Source organism: Sarcophilus harrisii, chromosome 5, assembly GCF_902635505.1.
Source record: "Sarcophilus harrisii chromosome 5, mSarHar1.11, whole genome shotgun sequence".
NCBI lineage: Eukaryota > Metazoa > Chordata > Mammalia > Dasyuromorphia > Dasyuridae > Sarcophilus > Sarcophilus harrisii.
Window position 1 is genome coordinate 31,334,467 of NC_045430.1, and position 18,214 is coordinate 31,352,680.

At 31.1% G+C, this 18,214-nt stretch overlaps 1 protein-coding gene across 2 annotated transcripts in view; it reads right to left on the reverse strand.

Annotated features, from left to right (window-relative positions):
* The window catches only part of LOC116419234 (cancer-related regulator of actin dynamics homolog), a 31,796-nt gene that overhangs the window by 7,989 nt on the left and 5,593 nt on the right, over positions 1-18,214 (reverse strand). For both annotated transcript variants that reach the window (XM_031938203.1, XM_031938202.1), the window contains exons 4-12: positions 17,169-17,199; positions 16,457-16,508; positions 14,765-14,963; positions 13,061-13,094; positions 12,418-12,475; positions 10,497-10,683; positions 6,627-6,744; positions 3,595-3,738; positions 970-1,040 (exon numbers count right to left, since the gene is read on the reverse strand). In XM_031938203.1, coding sequence (XP_031794063.1) covers positions 970-1,040; positions 3,595-3,738; positions 6,627-6,744; positions 10,497-10,683; positions 12,418-12,475; positions 13,061-13,094; positions 14,765-14,963; positions 16,457-16,508; positions 17,169-17,199 — 894 coding nt within the window. The remainder of the gene's footprint in view (positions 1-969; positions 1,041-3,594; positions 3,739-6,626; positions 6,745-10,496; positions 10,684-12,417; positions 12,476-13,060; positions 13,095-14,764; positions 14,964-16,456; positions 16,509-17,168; positions 17,200-18,214) is intronic.

Here is an 18,214-nt window from a genome sequence, read left to right on the forward strand (position 1 = left end):
ACAGAGGTTCAGACAGTGACTCAGGGTCACAGTCAGTACATGTTAGAGTCAAGATTTGAACTCTTCTCAACTCAATTCCCTTAACAATTACTTCTGGAGATGAAAAAGCCAATCCATTTTCTTCTTTTTTGTAAGAAACCTGTTTTTATATTCTTCAGAAACACTTTCTTAATTTATAATTACATGCTACTCTAGCAATTGGATATGAAAAAATGTAATTCTTGAAGAAAAATCCTTATAAGGCTCAATTAATCAAGATGTTTTATTAGGGGAGGTGTAGTAAGACAAACTTTTTATTGAAATTGGGAACTTTTCATGAGTAAACTCCTTCTAGCAGCGTGGAGCTGTGGTAGCTTTTCAATGTATACTTTTAAAGAACTTTGTAGGAAACAAAGTGACTGTCCCAGAATACTCAACGAGTTAAATCAGATATACAAACTGAACATCCATGATTTGGAGACAGGTTATGTATACACATTGGATTATACTGCTTCTAACCTTGTTTTTGGAGAGCAGGATAATTTTGTAGCAGTAATTTATATGGCTTATCCTTCAAAATTCTGCTGATGATTTTCATTATGGTCAAAGTGCAGCACTTGAATAAATTGGCAATGTGAAAACCAGTATTTTTTGGAACATGTCATCCAATCTACTTTCCTAGAGCTACATTTCTCATGCCTGTAACTTTCAGGACCAAAGTGTATCTCTCTTTATGGGAGATAATTTTTGCTTCAAGTCCAATACACTTTTGACATTGACATTCTCAAGGTTGACTACAATTTATTTATTTATTCATCTCAAAATAAGTTTTACTTAAGCAGATTTTTCCTCTTTCCCATTTAAAAAAGAAATATTTAGAAATAAACAATTGCATGATGTTGTATTATGAATATATTTTAGTAGTTTATAATTTTGATTTGATCTACAACTATTCATAGCACTAACTTATAAAAAATCTTTAACTCTTACTTTTGTATATAATCTTCTAATTCATTAATACACTGCTGTAAGTGTTTGTTCTTTTCTTGGAATTCCTGCAGCTATAAAAATTCCAAACAAAATGTTTCAAATTTTTCAATTTTAAAAGTTAAATCACAATCTTATATTTAACTCTGAATTAGTGATACCTATACATAAATATTAACATTTAACAAAAATTGTATTAGTCCATCAAGTGGTAGCCCATTGTATAGACAAAGCTATGCATTTTTATATTCCAAATGTCACTATATACAATGCACTTAGATTTTACATATATAGCCAACATTACATATGTAAAATATGTATGATTTTAGTAGTACAAGACATTTCAGCAGTGTAGATCACAGCCATCTATAACTAGAAACCCTAAAGAGTTGTCGAAAGTAAATAGACTAAAAAAAATGTTTCTTGGGGTGTTCTGGCTAGTAAATTACAGAAAACGAATTGAACTTAATTTTCCTAATTCCAAATTGATATAATACTCCAAAGATGTCTTATGTACAATGATCAAGGTTATGCTGGATTATAAAGCTTCATAATGAAACTTTTGGGTTTAAAGAAAAGCAGTCTTTGGAAAAGTACCTTTCCAATGTAGGTCTTTGACAAATTATATTTGTGCAATTATCAAAAATATACAAAAATATACATCATTAAATTTATGTATTTGGCAACTGTTCTTTCAATAAAGGTGCTAACCCAGAAATTTTGCAATGGTTATTTTTACATGTTGGGCAGAAGACTAGATTAAATACCGTAAAGGGCTGAAACTTTGAATAGGTGCACTTAAATCAGACTTAAGCACTTAAGGCTAATCACCTATTCGACAACAACTATTAGCATATGTTTGGAATTGCTCTTCTCACACTTAATGCTGGCTCAATGGTTGGAGTTAAGAGAATTGTATCTAAGGATTAGAGGGTAGGGTGAGACAGGTGAGAGAACTTCACTTGGCCTCAGGATGAGGAGGGGAGGTTGGTGACTTTGGACTGGAGAATCCAGGAGCCTCCTGGCCTTTGTCTGTCTCCTTCACTTCTCCCCCTAAAGACCAAGGACTTTTACTTATCCTGACTCCGACTGTTCCTGAGGCCTCCAGGGAGCTAGCCCAGACTTTACAAAATACCATTTATTCTCCAACCATAGTGATCTTTCTCTCTGTCTCTGTCTCTCTCTCTTTCTCCCTCCCTCTTTCATCTCTCTTTTCTTCCCTATGTCCCTTCCTCGTCTTCATTCTCACTCTTGCTCTCTTAAATAAATGCTTACATTACTTAATAACAATTCATTTGTTGCTTTGTTTTTATGGTAACCTGTATTATAAATGAACTTTCCCTATTTTGCATCAGCTTCCAGTGAGACTGAAAATTCTCCAAGGACAAGAGAGCATTGATTTCCCATGTTCTTGGTAAACTACTCAGAACCTGCCATACTATAACTCACAGAATTGACATTCACTAATTTATAGAACAATAATTGAACAAAGAAGTAACAGAATTTTCACCCAGTTTTTATATAGCTTAGTTACTTGCCTAATCAGCAAAAGAAGAAAAAGAAGAGATGGGGCCAGTTTAATCTGAATGCCATTTAACTGAGCTAATTCCTGTGGACAAAGATTTGTTGCTTCCTTGCCATCCCTTATACAGTCCACAGCTAGTTCCTAGACTACAGCCTGAAGACAAAGGCTTTATTTGAAAGTTAATATTTTAATCAATATGGTCCAAAAGGAATGGGAAGAAAATAAAGAAAATGAGCAATAGGGAAAATTAAATGATTTGGGACATAAAACTTATTCCCATTCCAATACTGTTTTCTGAAAATTAGAAATATTTCTCTTTCATACCAATATAAAATGATATGTTTTGCAAAGGCTGAAACTGGTAATAAACCATTTCTTAGTAAGTGCCATTATACTGAAAGAAAGCAGATAAAAGAACTATTTTTCAGCATTAAGAGGTGTTTGTCAAAATATAAGAGACAATGATTATTTTTATAGATAACTGAAAAATATTGACTTTTATGTTTCTGGAGCAGAGAAATAAGCATTCATTAGGTGCCTACTATGTATCATATATTGTGTTAATTTTAGTTTTACTAAATTTAGTTTAGTTTTACAATTATTTCTCATTTGATTCTCATAACAAATCTAGGAGATCGATGCTATTATTATCCTTTACAGTTGAAGAAACTGAGAAAGATTAAGTGACTTTCTCCACGTAACACAGATACTGTCTAAAGCCTCATTTGAACCCAGATCTTTCTAACTCCAGATGAAAAGTTCTATTGCTATTTCCACCAAGCTGCCTGTGTGTGTGTGTGTGTGTGTGTGTATTTAAATATATAAAGTATGATATACACTATTTATTATTATTATTTTGAAAAAAACTTTTCCTTCCTTCTGTGAGAATAGGTAAACAAAATTATGAGTGAAAATAATTATCCCAATATATAAATGGTATAAATGGGTACAAATGGTACATGTTATAAGTCTTGTCTGTCAGTTTAGATGGCAGGTACAGTTGTCACAAAATATATTATAATATTGGTAAAAAAAAATTAGTGTTAGAGTGAAAACACTTTTCATTAATCATTGACAAATTATTGAATTTTTTGCATACTTACTTTTCTTTTTTTTTTATCTAATTCCTCCTGTAATTGTTTTTTCCATTCCAAAACTCTCTGATGATGTGATGTAAGCAGTTGTGAATTCATAGATGGTTCATTTTTGGAATCTCTGAGTACTTGTTGAAACTTTCTTATGGTACCCTGATAGAAAAATGTAAACAGAATTTCTACTACTGATTTCATGTGTCAGTATTAGTTTATATGAAATAAATTTACCTTCAAAGTTAACTGATATAAATATTTTTATATATAACTTAATTGTATTAACATATTTATGTTTATCATAGATTTAGAAGAAAAGTCTTAGGGACTATTTAATGCAACTACTTCATTTTGGAGTTGAGGAAAGTAACCCAAAAAGGTTACAACAGTTAAGTCCTAAAAGTAATTAAGACAAAAATCAGAACTTATTTCTTAAGTATTTTGACTATACTACACACCCTCCATTCAATGTGGGCCAAATGCTATCTTCCTCTTTGCTCATCATAAAGCATTGTTTTCTGTCTGATTGAGACATTAAAACACCTCCAAAGGCATATAGGAGATAAAGCTTTTTATGTGCAATTCATATGCAAGGTGGGAGAAGGATGGAGGGTATAATATATAGCTTCTTATAGCTGACAGAAACATTAGGGGATTTTATCTTCTATTTTTCAGAAAAAAATCCTTTGCATGTGCCTTCAGATGAATAAGGACACTTATTAGAAAAAGATACATTTTCTTTCCTCTTAGTTTCCCCTGGAGAATGGATCATATGAACAGTTAGGCTTGTGAGGCCTGATAAAATTAAAGATTGATTTGATTTGATGAAAGCAAAAAAAAAAAAAAAATAGGGAGGGGAGGGGAGTGGAGGCATTGCTAGCTACTAATTCATATCTTCAACTTTCCTTGCCAAGTCTTCAAAAGCAGTTTTGTTTTATGACAGGAGATAAATTATATTCCTGGTCATAGTCAATGGACAGAAAATGGGGAAAACTATTGAAAAATATGGTAGCTCTTCCACTTAGGGATGTACAGTATGGTACAAGGTTGCTGCTAAAGGAAAAGAATTTCATTTCATTCTCTAACCTAGCAGGAAGACCACCATACCCACATATATATATGTACAGAGATGTACACATACACACAAAATACAAATCTTTATATGTGTGTGTTAATATTCATATGTTATAAAAAACTATGCATTTCAAATGTTTGTGGCAGCCCTCTTTGTAGTGGCTAGAAACTGGAAACTGAATGGATGCCCATCAGTTGGAGAATGGCTGAATAAATTGTGGTATATGAATATTATGGAATATTATTGTTCTGTAAGAAATGACCAACAGGATGATTTCAGAAAGGCCTGGAGAGACTAACACGAACTGATGCTGAGTGAAATGAGCAGGACCAGGAGATCATTATATACTTCAACAACAATACTATATGATGACCAGTTCTGATGGACCTGGCCATCCTCAGCAAGGAGATCAACCAAATCATTTCCAATGGAGCAGTAATGAACTGAACCAGCTACGCCCAGAGAAAGAATTCTGGGTGATGACTAAAAACCATTCCATTGAACTCCCAATCCCTATATTTATGCCCTCCTGCATTTTTGATTTCCTTCACAAGCTAATTGTACAATATTTCAGAGTCTGATTCTTTTTGTACAGCAAAATAACGGTTTGGTCATGTATACTTACTGTGTATCTAATTTATATTTTAATATATTTAACATCTACTGGTCATCCTGCCATCTGGGGGAGGGGTGGGGAGTAAGAGGTGAAAAATTGGAACAAGAGGTTTGGCAATTGTTAATGCTGTAAAGTTACCCATGCATATAACCTGTAAATAAAAGGCTATTAAATAAAAAATAAAAAAAACTATGCATTTCACTATAAATTAAAGAAAATTATTGCATATATGACATAGTAAAATGAAGGGTAAGTGGCATTTAAATTTTTCTATCTCATTAGATATGATTATCTTATAAAATAAAATTCACCTAAATGCTAGTAAAATTTCGAAAGGAAACAAGCTAAAAGAAATCAATATAAAACTGTCTAAAGAAAATTGGTAAAATTAATTGAATTACTAATTCTACTACGAAAAGAACTACATGATTAAAATTTTTTTTTTAAATCTCAAATTGTTATATAGTACAATACTTGGTAGTCCTACTCATTGAATATGTTTAAAGCATTACAGATAATGAGAATTGCTAGTAGACAGTAAAAGCTATCTGTTTTCAATAAATGAAAGTTACTGATCCCAGAAACTACAATTCTGGACATTATGCAAAAAGTATTAGTAAAAATGGTAAAAAACACTGACATATAATAAATATGAGTATAGAATCAAAACCATATTTTAAAATGGCTTTGTTACCAAACAAAAAAATTATTTTTTCTTTATTGTCCTAAATTTTAAATAAAAGTAGTTACTAATCTTTGTAATTTCACTAAAAATATGATCAGCTGTTTAATATTTCTAAAATCAGTTCACAGTAGTTTGAATTAAAACTAGTTAGATTGACAAACATGTTTTAATAGGTATGGAAAAGGTAATTATAATGCCCTACAGGATCTCAATTTGCATGACTAATTTATTTGAATTGTTACATTTCTCCTCACATAATTTTTCAGGATTTATCTTGTTTCAGCATTTCTAATATTTATTCCATTTGTAGCATTAAATGGAATACCAGGCAAATTATTAGAACTACAAATTTATCAATATTTACTTAAAATGCTTAACTCTACCTACATTCATTAACCAATACCGTTCATTTAAACTTTCATGGGCTATCTACACAATACTTTTTAATCATAATGAGTCATCTTATCTAAAAATGGATATTGGGTTGAGTTTTATCATGGATGTTTCCTCATTCTTTCTTGCATATCAGAATTTTTACCTTGAAAATTACTAATATCAGAAACTTGCTAAAAATTCAAATTCCTAATTTATCTTGATCAAAATACCTTAGAAATTTCATTTCAAAATGTTAAATGTTGGTGATGATATTATTTATTAGATATTAGACCTACCTCTTCTCTTGCCTGTTCATTTTTATATATTTGTTCCATTATATGCAAATATTCATCAGCTGACTCTTCTTCCTCTTTCTTTTTTCTCTCTTTTTCCACATGATCTTGTTTTTTAATGCTAGCAATAAGAGTATTGGAACGATCGTTAAACTTCACCTGGATATCATCGGATACCTGTATTTTGAAGACCCCTTCATTTTGGGCATCTTCAAATGGTTGTTGAAGCACATGAATTTCCCTTGGCATTTGGGTTAATTCTTGCCTGGACTCTTTTGTGAAAAATGATCTGTTTGATTTTTTCTTTAGTATATGATTTTTGTATTTAAGTTCTTTTATTTTATCCTTGTTCTTCTTTAATTTTCTCTGTGTTTCTTCTAATATTAATGTTGTCATTTTAAGGGTTTCACATAGTTGGTTTTTCTCCTTTTCAACTTTAGAAAGCTGACTTGACAGTTTGTCAATCTTCTCTATTAGTTGGTTCTTTAAAAGAAGCCACTGGTCTCGTGCTTGCTGAAAGTTTAGTTTTATTGTCTGAGATTCCTGATGAAATGTGGCAGAATTTGCACAGGTAGGGTAATTAGGGTAATTAATTTCTGTCTGTAGTCTCTCTCTACTTTGTTTTTCACCTTCCAATCTAGAGTTCAGTATTGCATTTGGAAAAAAAATAATTACAAGTAATTGTGTTATGTGTCTTGAAAGATTACTAAAATGGATGAAACTTTAAAATAGTCAAGAGGAAATGTTACAGTGAAATTTATGAGGGAAACTGAAATCTTAATTTTTCAGGATGTTTTTATTTAATATTTTTCACATTGTACTGTATTTTAAAATAAGTTGTTATTTTCAAAATATATACAGAGATAGTATAACATGTAACCCTTGCAAAATCTTGTTTCTGAAATTTTTCTCCCTTCCATTCCCCACCCCTTTCCCTAGACAGCAAGTAATCCAACATATGCTAAATATGTGCAATTATTCAGTACAGATTATGCTGCACAAGAAAAGTCAGAACAAAAAGGAAAACAGTGAGAAAGTAAAAAAAAAAATCAAACAATAATAAAAAAGGTAATACTATGGTTCTCTCTATCACAGGTTTACTGGAATTTACCTGAATCACATCATATTATTGAAAAGAGCCAAATCTATCAAGTTTCTTTTTTACCTTTTAAGATATCCACCAGTATTATTATCCCATATGAGTCTAAAGGTCTGCTTACAGTCTGCTTTTACCACTATTCTTAGGATTTGAAGATGCAGACAGCATGTTAAATGGAGGTGCCTGAACCACTGAGTCCTCAACAATCCTGCCTATATTATTCATACTGAAGAAGAAAATTCTCTGAAGTGGTAATCACAATTTGAAATGATTTTCAGGAAAAATAAGGAGCCAACTTTCGTTAGAGAAGTATCAAGTTCTAATTTTTGACTTATTTTCAGATTGATGCATTGAGAAAAAGCTTTCATAAATTTCAATAATGTATAAGAAAATAAAATATGAACAATTAATAAATAAGGAGTACAACTTTTAACAATGTTGGATTAGAATCATATAGAATGATTCACCTATTGAAAATATAAAGGATAGGTTATATTGCGATGGATTTTTTGCGATGGAAGTATTTTGCAATACTTCCATAGGAAAGTCAAGAGAGATTCTGCATGGTGTTTCTAAGCTATTATTATATAGAAGATAACTCCCAATAAGTCAGCCATTATTAGTAAACAAGGCTTCACAAAGTGCTTCCTATGTACCAAGTACTGTGCTAAGCATTGGGGATATAAACAAAGTCAAAAACATCAATCGTTGGCCTCAAGGTGCTTTTGTTCTAAATGGGTAAAACAACATGTAAATAAAATACAAGAAAAGCAAGTTACAGAAAAAAGGCATTTAGTTAAGGGGAATGGAAATTGACAGTCAAATTTCAGGAAAACTAGTATGGACTTTCTGAAATGATACAAAGTTAAATGAGCATAATGAGCACATTTTCACCAATATTGTGTGATGATCATCAGTAACTTAGCTCTTTTCAGCAATGCAATGATTTAATTAAAATATCAAAAGACTCATGATGGAAAATGCTATCCACATCGAGAAAGAACAGATTGAGCCTGAATGCACACCAAAGTATATTATTTTCTCATTAGAATTTTCAGGGTTTTTTTCTGTTTAGATTATTTCTTCTCTCACATCATGAGTAATATGAAAATATGTTTTACATGATTTCAACTATATAATCTATGTCAAATTGCTTACTGTTTTGGGAAGAAAGAAGAAGAGGGAGAACTCAAAATGTTTTTAAAAATCAGGGTTTGAACAAGTCTTTACATAAAATAAGGGGAAAAAGAATAGCTTGTGAGCCAGTATAGCTGAATATCAGAGTTAGGGAGCCAAATAAAGTGTGAGAAAACTGGAAAAGCAGGAAAGGGCCATATTATAAGGCTTTTCAGTGCCAAGAAAAGGAGTTTATATTTGATCTTGGTGGTGATAGGGAGCCAATACTACTAAAAGAGGAGGAGAAATGACATGGTAAGATTTATGCTTGAGGAAAATCACTTTGGCAGCTTTGAAGAATGGATTAGTGTGTGGAAGGTCTTCATTCAGAGAAAGAAAGAAGGCAAGTGCAATAATATAAGCAAGAAGCAAAGAATGCCTGCATTATCCTGATGATTGTTATTAGACAGAAATGGACGGCTATGAAAGATGCTACAAAGGCCCAAAATTTGTCATTAGATTGAATGTGAGGAGTAAAAAAGTTAGAGTTAAGGATGTTATTAAGGTTACAGGCCTGGGTGAATCGGAGGAAGGTGCTATCAATTATTAATAGGGACATCCAGAAGAGGGGAGGGAATAGGAAGAAAAAATAATTCTTCTTAAGGTCAAGATGCATGTGGCACATCCCATTTGAGATGTCTAAAACATTAGTGATGTAAGGAAGGGGCTCAAGAGCTAGACTAGGGCTGAGTATATATATAACCCTAGAAATCATTCCTCCACAATGGTGTTAAGGGAACTCATGGGGAGCCAATAAGATCCCAAGAGAAACTGTACCATTTCCAAAGTGTAAGCTCTGTGACAACTCAGGCCAGGGGAAACTTAGGGGAAATAAGGGAATATGACATAAGTTTCAAAAAGTAATTTGCATTTAGCTGGGGACTAGGACATAGTAATGAGGAATTTGAATAAACAAGAGTATTTACAGTGTATCAGAAGTAGAAATTACCTAACTCCATCATACATTACATCCCTTTTTGCAGTCTACAATCCAGTGCCCTCTTTTTGGTTCCACACAGGACAACACAGAACTGTATTTCCCAAAGCCACACCTTTGTGCTGGGTGTCTTCTCAGCCTGGATTGTAATGCTCCTTTCCTAAACTCCCCTTCCATTATTTTTTTTTATTATTATTAAACTCTGATTATGTACCTTCTTCTACATGAAATTGCTAATTGTAATGTCCCCTGAAAACCATGCCCTGTTCCCTGCCCCAAATTTGTGATATTATTGTATTGATGTTGGTTATATATATCTTGTATTTGTGTATTCAATGTGAACTTCCCAATGGCACTTCATTGTTGTTTTTGTTCTTAGTGTCTAGAACAGATCTTGGAACATGGAACCCACTGGATAAATGTATGTCGATTAAAGAAAACTATCTGTTCTTCAAAAATAACATGATGAAGTGATAGTGGGCACTCAATGGAAATTATTCCAAACAGGAAGAGGGATTTCACCAGCAAAGGAATTAAGGAAGGCTCATTATAGTATTCTTTTAAAGATTTTTCATTTCTTACTTCCTAATCTCAAATTCTCTGACACAAAGCTTCAAGAGAAAAGCTTTTAAGTCTTTATTTAAACTAGTGAGTTCCATACCTGTCTCCATAGAGTTCTCTATCACATTTCACTTTTTGATGCCTTAGTGGGGATTTAGTTTTTCTTCTTTCTGATAATTTTTCCTGTAGTCCCTTAAGTGAATGTTCTAATCTCCTAACTCTTCTTCCGAGTTGTTTCCATTGTGATTTTTTATATTTTACTGGTAAGTAACTTTTAAGAAGAGTGTCTTCCCAAAGGCCAGGAGAACATGTAAAGAGAAAAATACAAGTAAATAAAAAATTAGTATTTAAAATCTGCATGACAGTAGCAGTATAACTAGAATTCAGATTCTCTGAAACTGATAAAATAAGTGTCCACATATGAATTCTAAGATATGCAAAAATATTATTTTGCAAGAGATTTACATTGAATTTAAAATAAACTACTTCCCTTTGAGTATTTTAGACAGATAAAGAGAATCTCTTAAGTTACACATTAATTTTTTAAAAAGTTATTTGAAACCTCAGAATTCCTCACAATTTAAGAATAATATATCTGAAAAGTAAACATGCTGACGTGTACTGTGAGTGGGACAAATAAGATTAATAAAAATAAATTATTTATATATTACAATTATGCTAAATTACTTTTAAAGTAACTTACACCAAATAGTTCCATGTAAACACTTTTTATTATTTAGAGACTTAAGTTTTCTTCTTCATTCATTGGTCCTAATTCTGGTCACCTATATAACCAGCTGAGACACCAGAAGAAAGTGCTTCAAGAAAAATAAGTGCCAAAAAACCCAGGCTTTTTATTCTTCAGAGAGATACACAACTAAGTGAGTTATATAAATTTACAGATTTAAAAGACTTGGTTATCTGGTTTTCTTTGACAACGTCCAATTCTTCATATATTTCAGTGTTTAACAGAATTGGAGCAACAAGGATGTGGAGGAAAATAGGGTTGTGTATGGGTACTGATTGTATGGAGTGGTGAAGTTGACAATAAGGAAAATCTGAGATCCAAGATTCAAAGCAAAAGAAGATCTAGGCACAGAGAAGTTAACTAATTCACAGTTAGTAGGCAGATAAGGTAGAATTTTAATTAGTTATCCATGACATCATGTCCAGTACACTATCATGTAGTGAGCCATGATCACCAAAGAATTATAAAAACTAGGAAGAAAATTTGCAAGGTACTTCCTATTTATACTCATTTAGAGAAATAGTTTACCTAGACTTTTCATGAAAGAGATCATTTTATTCATTTAGTTAATGGTAATTTCTTTAATGCTTTTCTGCTATCAACCATGTAAAATTCATACACCTTATCCTAGTATTTCAATACATGTAACTCACATTTAGTAATATAGCACATATAGACTTAAAAATAACCTCCCCAAAATTATGCTCTGAAGGTATTTTAGAGATTAACAAAATGGAGCTCCCAGATTAAATGATTTGCCTATAGACACAAAGCTACTTCCTCTGCAATTTTAATACCTTTCCTTTTGGTATATACTTCTTTTGGCTATATACTGTCCAATAAAACTGGATTCTCACTCATTTTACTGCCTCCTTGCTCACAGTTTCCATGATTCAAACATTCATTCCAGTCCCCTAGGCACCCATGATCTACTGAATTCATATCCGTCCTTTAAAGGCAACACAAATGCTACCTTCAAAAAAGTTTTTTTTTTATTCTTTATAGCTGATATTCTTTCATACTTTAGACCTCATATAGCAATATGACTGTACTCTTTATTTACTTATCATATAATTTATTAAGTATTTATGTATTTTTTTCTAATACAGTTATCTCTATAGGCCCTATCCCCCTAGTTAGATAGCAGACTGAATGAGGACAAGAACTGTGTCTCATATTTGATTCTTTTTAACAATGGTATTCCGTTAGAAAATTTAAAAAATATTTTTATCCTGAATATAATTTGAGGTGGAAAAATCAGAATACTCTATACCTGTGTCATGTGATTGAGTGAAGTCATCATGAGTATCTTTATCCATCTCCACTTCATCCTATAAGATACATAAAAGTAGTGTCAAATAATAAACTTCATATAAAATTATTGCAATATAAATATTAAAGCAATAACAATGAAGAACATTTAGATAGCACATTTTCACAACGTTCTCTCTTATACATTATCTCACAGCATTCTCACAGCAATTCTGTGAGAAAAGCTCTACTCATATTATTTTACAAATGGGAAAATAGGGCATAGGAGAAATAAGATGATTTGTCCAGAATTATAGCTATCTAGGAGCCTAAGAAGAGATTCAAACTTAGGTTTTCCTCACTATTCATTAGGCCACATACCAACCCAACTAGAAGCTGATTTAGTAACTTTTTAAAGATTATCACAAATACTCACAACATCTCTTACAGAGAATAAATACTATTCTTTTTAGAAAGTGGAGGGAAAATGAAAGCAATCTAATTCTGGCATTCACAGTAGATTCATTTCACAAGAAGACTATTTCTAAAACTATCCATTTTCTGATGAAATAGTCTTATGCTTCATAATGTAGAAAAGCAGGTCATATCTGTCCATGAAAAATTACTTTCTATATTAATTTACATTTTAGCAATTTTTACATTACCTTATTGTTTCCAATTACTGGAATCTTTGCAAACCTAAAGACACAAAATTTATTTCATTGGGTACATAAAATATACTGTAATTTTCATTATTTAATACACACTTATTTAAAAATCATATGCTTTTTCAGATTTCTAGTAATATAGGATACATAATACTGCAATATTTAATCTCATAGCCATAACATAAATGTTTATCTTTGCCTCTTGAAAAGTTTTTGAGAGAAATAAAAAAAGTTCTGATTAACATTAGTATTTTTTCCCATCAAAGAAAGATTCAAGAGATCATGGTATAAATAAATTTCAGCCAAAACATCTTAACTTGTTATACCAATTACTCATTTTTTCAGCTCTTCATGACCCAAACTGCTTTTTATTAAAAGTATAAAAGAATAAGAATTTGAGAATAATACCATCATGATTGTTAGAAGAAACTTGAGTCATCAACAAATGTTAAATTATGCTCATCATGTTTCATGGTATTCTAAGCTTTAGATAATATTAACCATAGTAATCAGCATAATCATATTTTTCTTTGGTAATTCATGCTGTATTTCCTATATTGTAAGCATCAAGAGGTCAAGTACTATCTTTCTCACTTTTTAAAAAATTTTTCATAGAGCTCAATATGATTCTCCACATTGCATGTTTTTCAAACAAGTTTACCAGAACATTAGATGGACCCCTTGTGGAAGAAACGATGAGGAAACAATTGATAAAATGACAAGGTCATGATACTTTCCTCTAGAGAAAGTACTCCTGCTGATGAGACTATGCACAAATCCTCTGAAGTAGTGAAATCTAAAACTTAAATGTGATTAAACACAAAAATAACAAATTTCCGAGACAGAAATGATATGAAACATTGATTGGCTCTTTCTACGTATTTAAAAAAAGAACAAGCTATGTCCTTCACATGGAGAGAGAAAAAGGAGTTTGAAATAAGTTAAAATATGGTGAAGTATAGGTGAAGAAAATGGATTCTCTCTCACTTCTCAGGAGTTTAATCAACTATTATATTAATAGCAATGGTAAGTTAAATGGAGTATATGTTGTTACCCCACCATGTTCCCCAAGATTTTCTGTCTCTACTATTAAGTGGTTCCAGAAATCTAGAAGTATAATCTCTTTCAGTAAAGACTATTGAAATAAAAGAAATCATTAGCAGAATATTCTGCTGGCATGCTGCATAATATATTTATTTGGTTTATAATTATAGTTCACGTTTCCATAGAAATTTACAAAGAACTTTATTTACAACAATCCCAAGTATTATCACCCCCATTTTACAAATGTGTAAAATATGTCCAAGATTCCACTGCTTATATTGGCCTTGTGGTAGAGTGCAAAGTGGACTGAATCTGGATTTCATAACCTGGTTCTTCCTCTTTTCACTCATTTTTACTGTGGGTAAACTCATTTTTAGGCTTTTTTACATTTTTCTTGTGCATGGCAAAGTCATTGCAGAAAAAAAAAAATCCATGGAGGGAAGCTTATTTTTTTATTGAAAACTTTTTAGAAAAGAGTGGGGGAATCTCTTTCAAGAGATGTATAACATTATAGTATTTCTCTATATTTTATTTCTCATTATAGTATTCACTTGGAGATTTTTCATTTTTGACTTGTTAACCTCAAATTCTCTGTCATAATACTTCAATGTAAGAGAAAATCTTTCAAGTCTTTATTTGAACTGATGAGTTCCATACCTGCTCTCACATTGTACTTTTTGATGCTTTTGTTGAGATTCAGTTATGCTGCTTTTTGAGAATGTTTCCTGTAGTCTATAGGTCCCTGTGTTTTCTAAAATCATAACATCCCTTGTGAGTTTTATCTGTTGTGACTTTTTAAAATTTACTGTTAACTGAGCTGCAAGAACTCTGTTCTGATCTTCCCAAAGGCAAGAATCTATAGAGAGATATACAGGTAAATATATTAGGATTTTAAAATCTTCATGGCAGTAGCAGTACAACAAAATTCAGATTCTATGGCACTGATAAAATAGTGTCCACATGTGAATTCTAAGATATGTAAAAACATTTTCAAGAGATTTAAATTAAATTTAAAATAACCTACTTCCCTTTGGATATTGTAGACAGTTAAAAAGAATCTCTTAAGTTACACAGTTTTTTAAAAAAATTTTTTGAAACCTTAGAATTCTTCATAATCTAAGAAAAAAATGTATGCGAAAAGCAAACATGCTGATGTACTGTGGAACAAACGAGATTAATAAAATATATTATCTATACATTACAAATATGCTAAATTACTTTAAATGTAACATAAATATGTTTTACCCCAAATAGTTTCATGTAAACACTTTTTATTTTTTAGAAACTTATAATGTAAATCGGTACATAGCATTCAAACAATAGATTTCCTTCTGATTTATTGGTCAGACTTCTGATACCTTTAAGCAAAATATAGCAGAGACACCAGAAGAAAATGAAAAAAAAATCACTTATGCTTCAAGGAAAATAAGTTTCAAAAAACCCAGGCATTTTATTCTTCACAGAGATACACAACTAAATATAGAACCAAGCCAGAATTAGAAAAGTGATTTATATAAAGCTATAGATTTGGTTATCTGATTTTATTTGACAATGTTCAATTCTTCATATTTTACAGTGTTGTTGTTCAACAAAATTGAAGCACCAAGGATGTGGGGGAGAACAGGGCTGTTTATGGGTACTGATTATAATGGGTGGTGAAGTTGGCAGTAAGGAAAATCTGACATTCAAGATTCAAAGCAAAAGATGATACAGGGACAAAAAAGTTAGAGGACGTTGAAATCCACAGTTAGAAGGTAGATAAGGCAGAATTTGTAACTAGTTATTCATGACATCATATCCATTACACTGTCATATAGGCCATGCTCACAGAAGAATGATAAAAACTAAGCAGAAAATTTGCAAGGTTCCTCCTATTTTTAGTCAGTTAGAAAAATATTTTGGGTATACTTTTCATGAAAGAGATCACTTTATTCATTTAGTTAATGGTTATTTCCTTAATGCTTTTCTATTAACAACCATGTAAAATTCATACACTTCATCCTAGTATTCAATACATACAATTCACATTTAGTAACACTGCACATATAGTCTTAGAAATAATCTCTCCAAAATTATGCTCTGAACTATAAGGTATTTTAGAGATTAATAAAATGGAGCTCCAAGATTAAATGATTTGCCTATAGAAAAATTTTTGCCCACAAAGCTACTTCCTCTGCAATATTAATACCTTACTTTTGGTATTTATTTTTATTGGCTATATACTGTCCAGTAAACCTAGATTTTCACTCTCATTTTATTGCCTCCTTGTCACAATTTCATGTTTCAAACATTCATTCATATTCTTACTCTGAACATAATTTGAGGTAGAAAAATCAGAATCCTCTGTACCTGTGTCCAGAGTGAGGTTATCAAAAGTATCTGTACACATCTCCACTTTATCCTATAAGGTACATAAAAGTACTGTCAAATAATAAACTTTATATAAAATTATTGTAAAATAAACATTAAAGCAGTAACAACCAATAACATTTATGTAGCACTTTTTTTCACAACAGATACCTCTTATATATTATCTCATAGCATTCTCACAGCAATTCTATGAGAAAAGCTCTATTCATAATTATTTTACAAATGGGAAGATAGGATATAGGAGAAATTAGATAACTATGATTCTGCACAAATCACCTAATTTCTCCTATAGAGAAATAGTCTGTTCTTAGACTCTTAGATAACTATGATTCTGCACAAATCATCTAAGAGTCTAAGAAGAGATTCAAACTTTTCCTCACTATTCACTAAGCCACATACCTACTCACCTAGAAGCTGATTTAGTAACCTTATAAAAATCATCACAAATACTTACATCTTTTACAGAGAGTAAATACTCTTTTTTTTTGAAAGTGGGGGAAAAATGAAAGCAAACTAATTTTTTTTCTGGCATCCACAGTGGATTCATTTCACAAGAACACTATTTGTAAAACTATCCATTTTCTGATGAAATAGTCTCATGCTTTATAATATAGAAAATCGGTCATATCTGTCCATGAAAAATTGCATTACTTCCTACATTAATCTACATTTTTAGCAGTTTTTACATTACCTTGTTTCCAATTACTGTAATCTTTGCAAACCTAAAAGAGATAAAATTTATTTCATTGTATATTTCATTATTTCATTCAAGGAGGCAAAAAATATGGTAATATATTGTCATTGAAATTATTTGAATACACACTTATTTAAAAATCATATTTTTAAAAGATTTCTAGTCAATAATATAGGATACAGAATATTGCAATATTTAATCTCATAGCCATAACTTATAATGTTTATCTTTGCCTATTGAAAAGTTTAAGAGAAATAAAACAATTTCTGAATTAACATTGTAATTTTTTCCCTCAAAGAAATACTTTGAGATCACAGTATTAAAAAATGTCAGCCAAAATATCTCAATTTATTATATGTTACTCATTTTTTCAGCTCTTCATGACCCAAACTGCTTGTCATTAAGAGATCAAAGGTACAAGAATTTGAGAATAATACTATCATGTTAAATAATAATTTGTTGTTATTGTTAACATACTATTGTTATGTTAAAATAATTTGAGTCATAAACAAATGTTTAATTATGTTCATCATGTTTCACTGTATTTTAAGCTTTAGAAAATATTAACCAATGTAACCAGCATAATCATATTTTTTTGGTATTTCATGTTGTATTTCCTATATTGTAAACACCAAGAGGTCAGGTACTATCTTTCTCATCTTTTTTATTTTTCCTAGAGCTTACAATATTGTAAGTCACACTGTCTGTGACTAATGTTTTTCAAACAAGTTTACCAGAACATTAGATGGACAACTTGTGTCAGAAAACATGAGGAAACAACTGATAAAATGACAAAGTCATGATACTTTTCTGTAGAGAAAGTACTCCTGCTGATGAGACTATGCACAAATCCTCTGAAGTAGTGAAATCTAAAACTTAAATGTGATTAAACACAAAATAACAAATTTCAGAGACAGTAATCCTATGAAACAATGATTGGCTCTTACTGGGTATTTAAAAAAGAACAAGCTATGTCCTTCAAATGAAGAGGGAGAAAAAGGAGTTTGAAATATGTAAAATATGGTGAAGTATAGGTGAAGAAA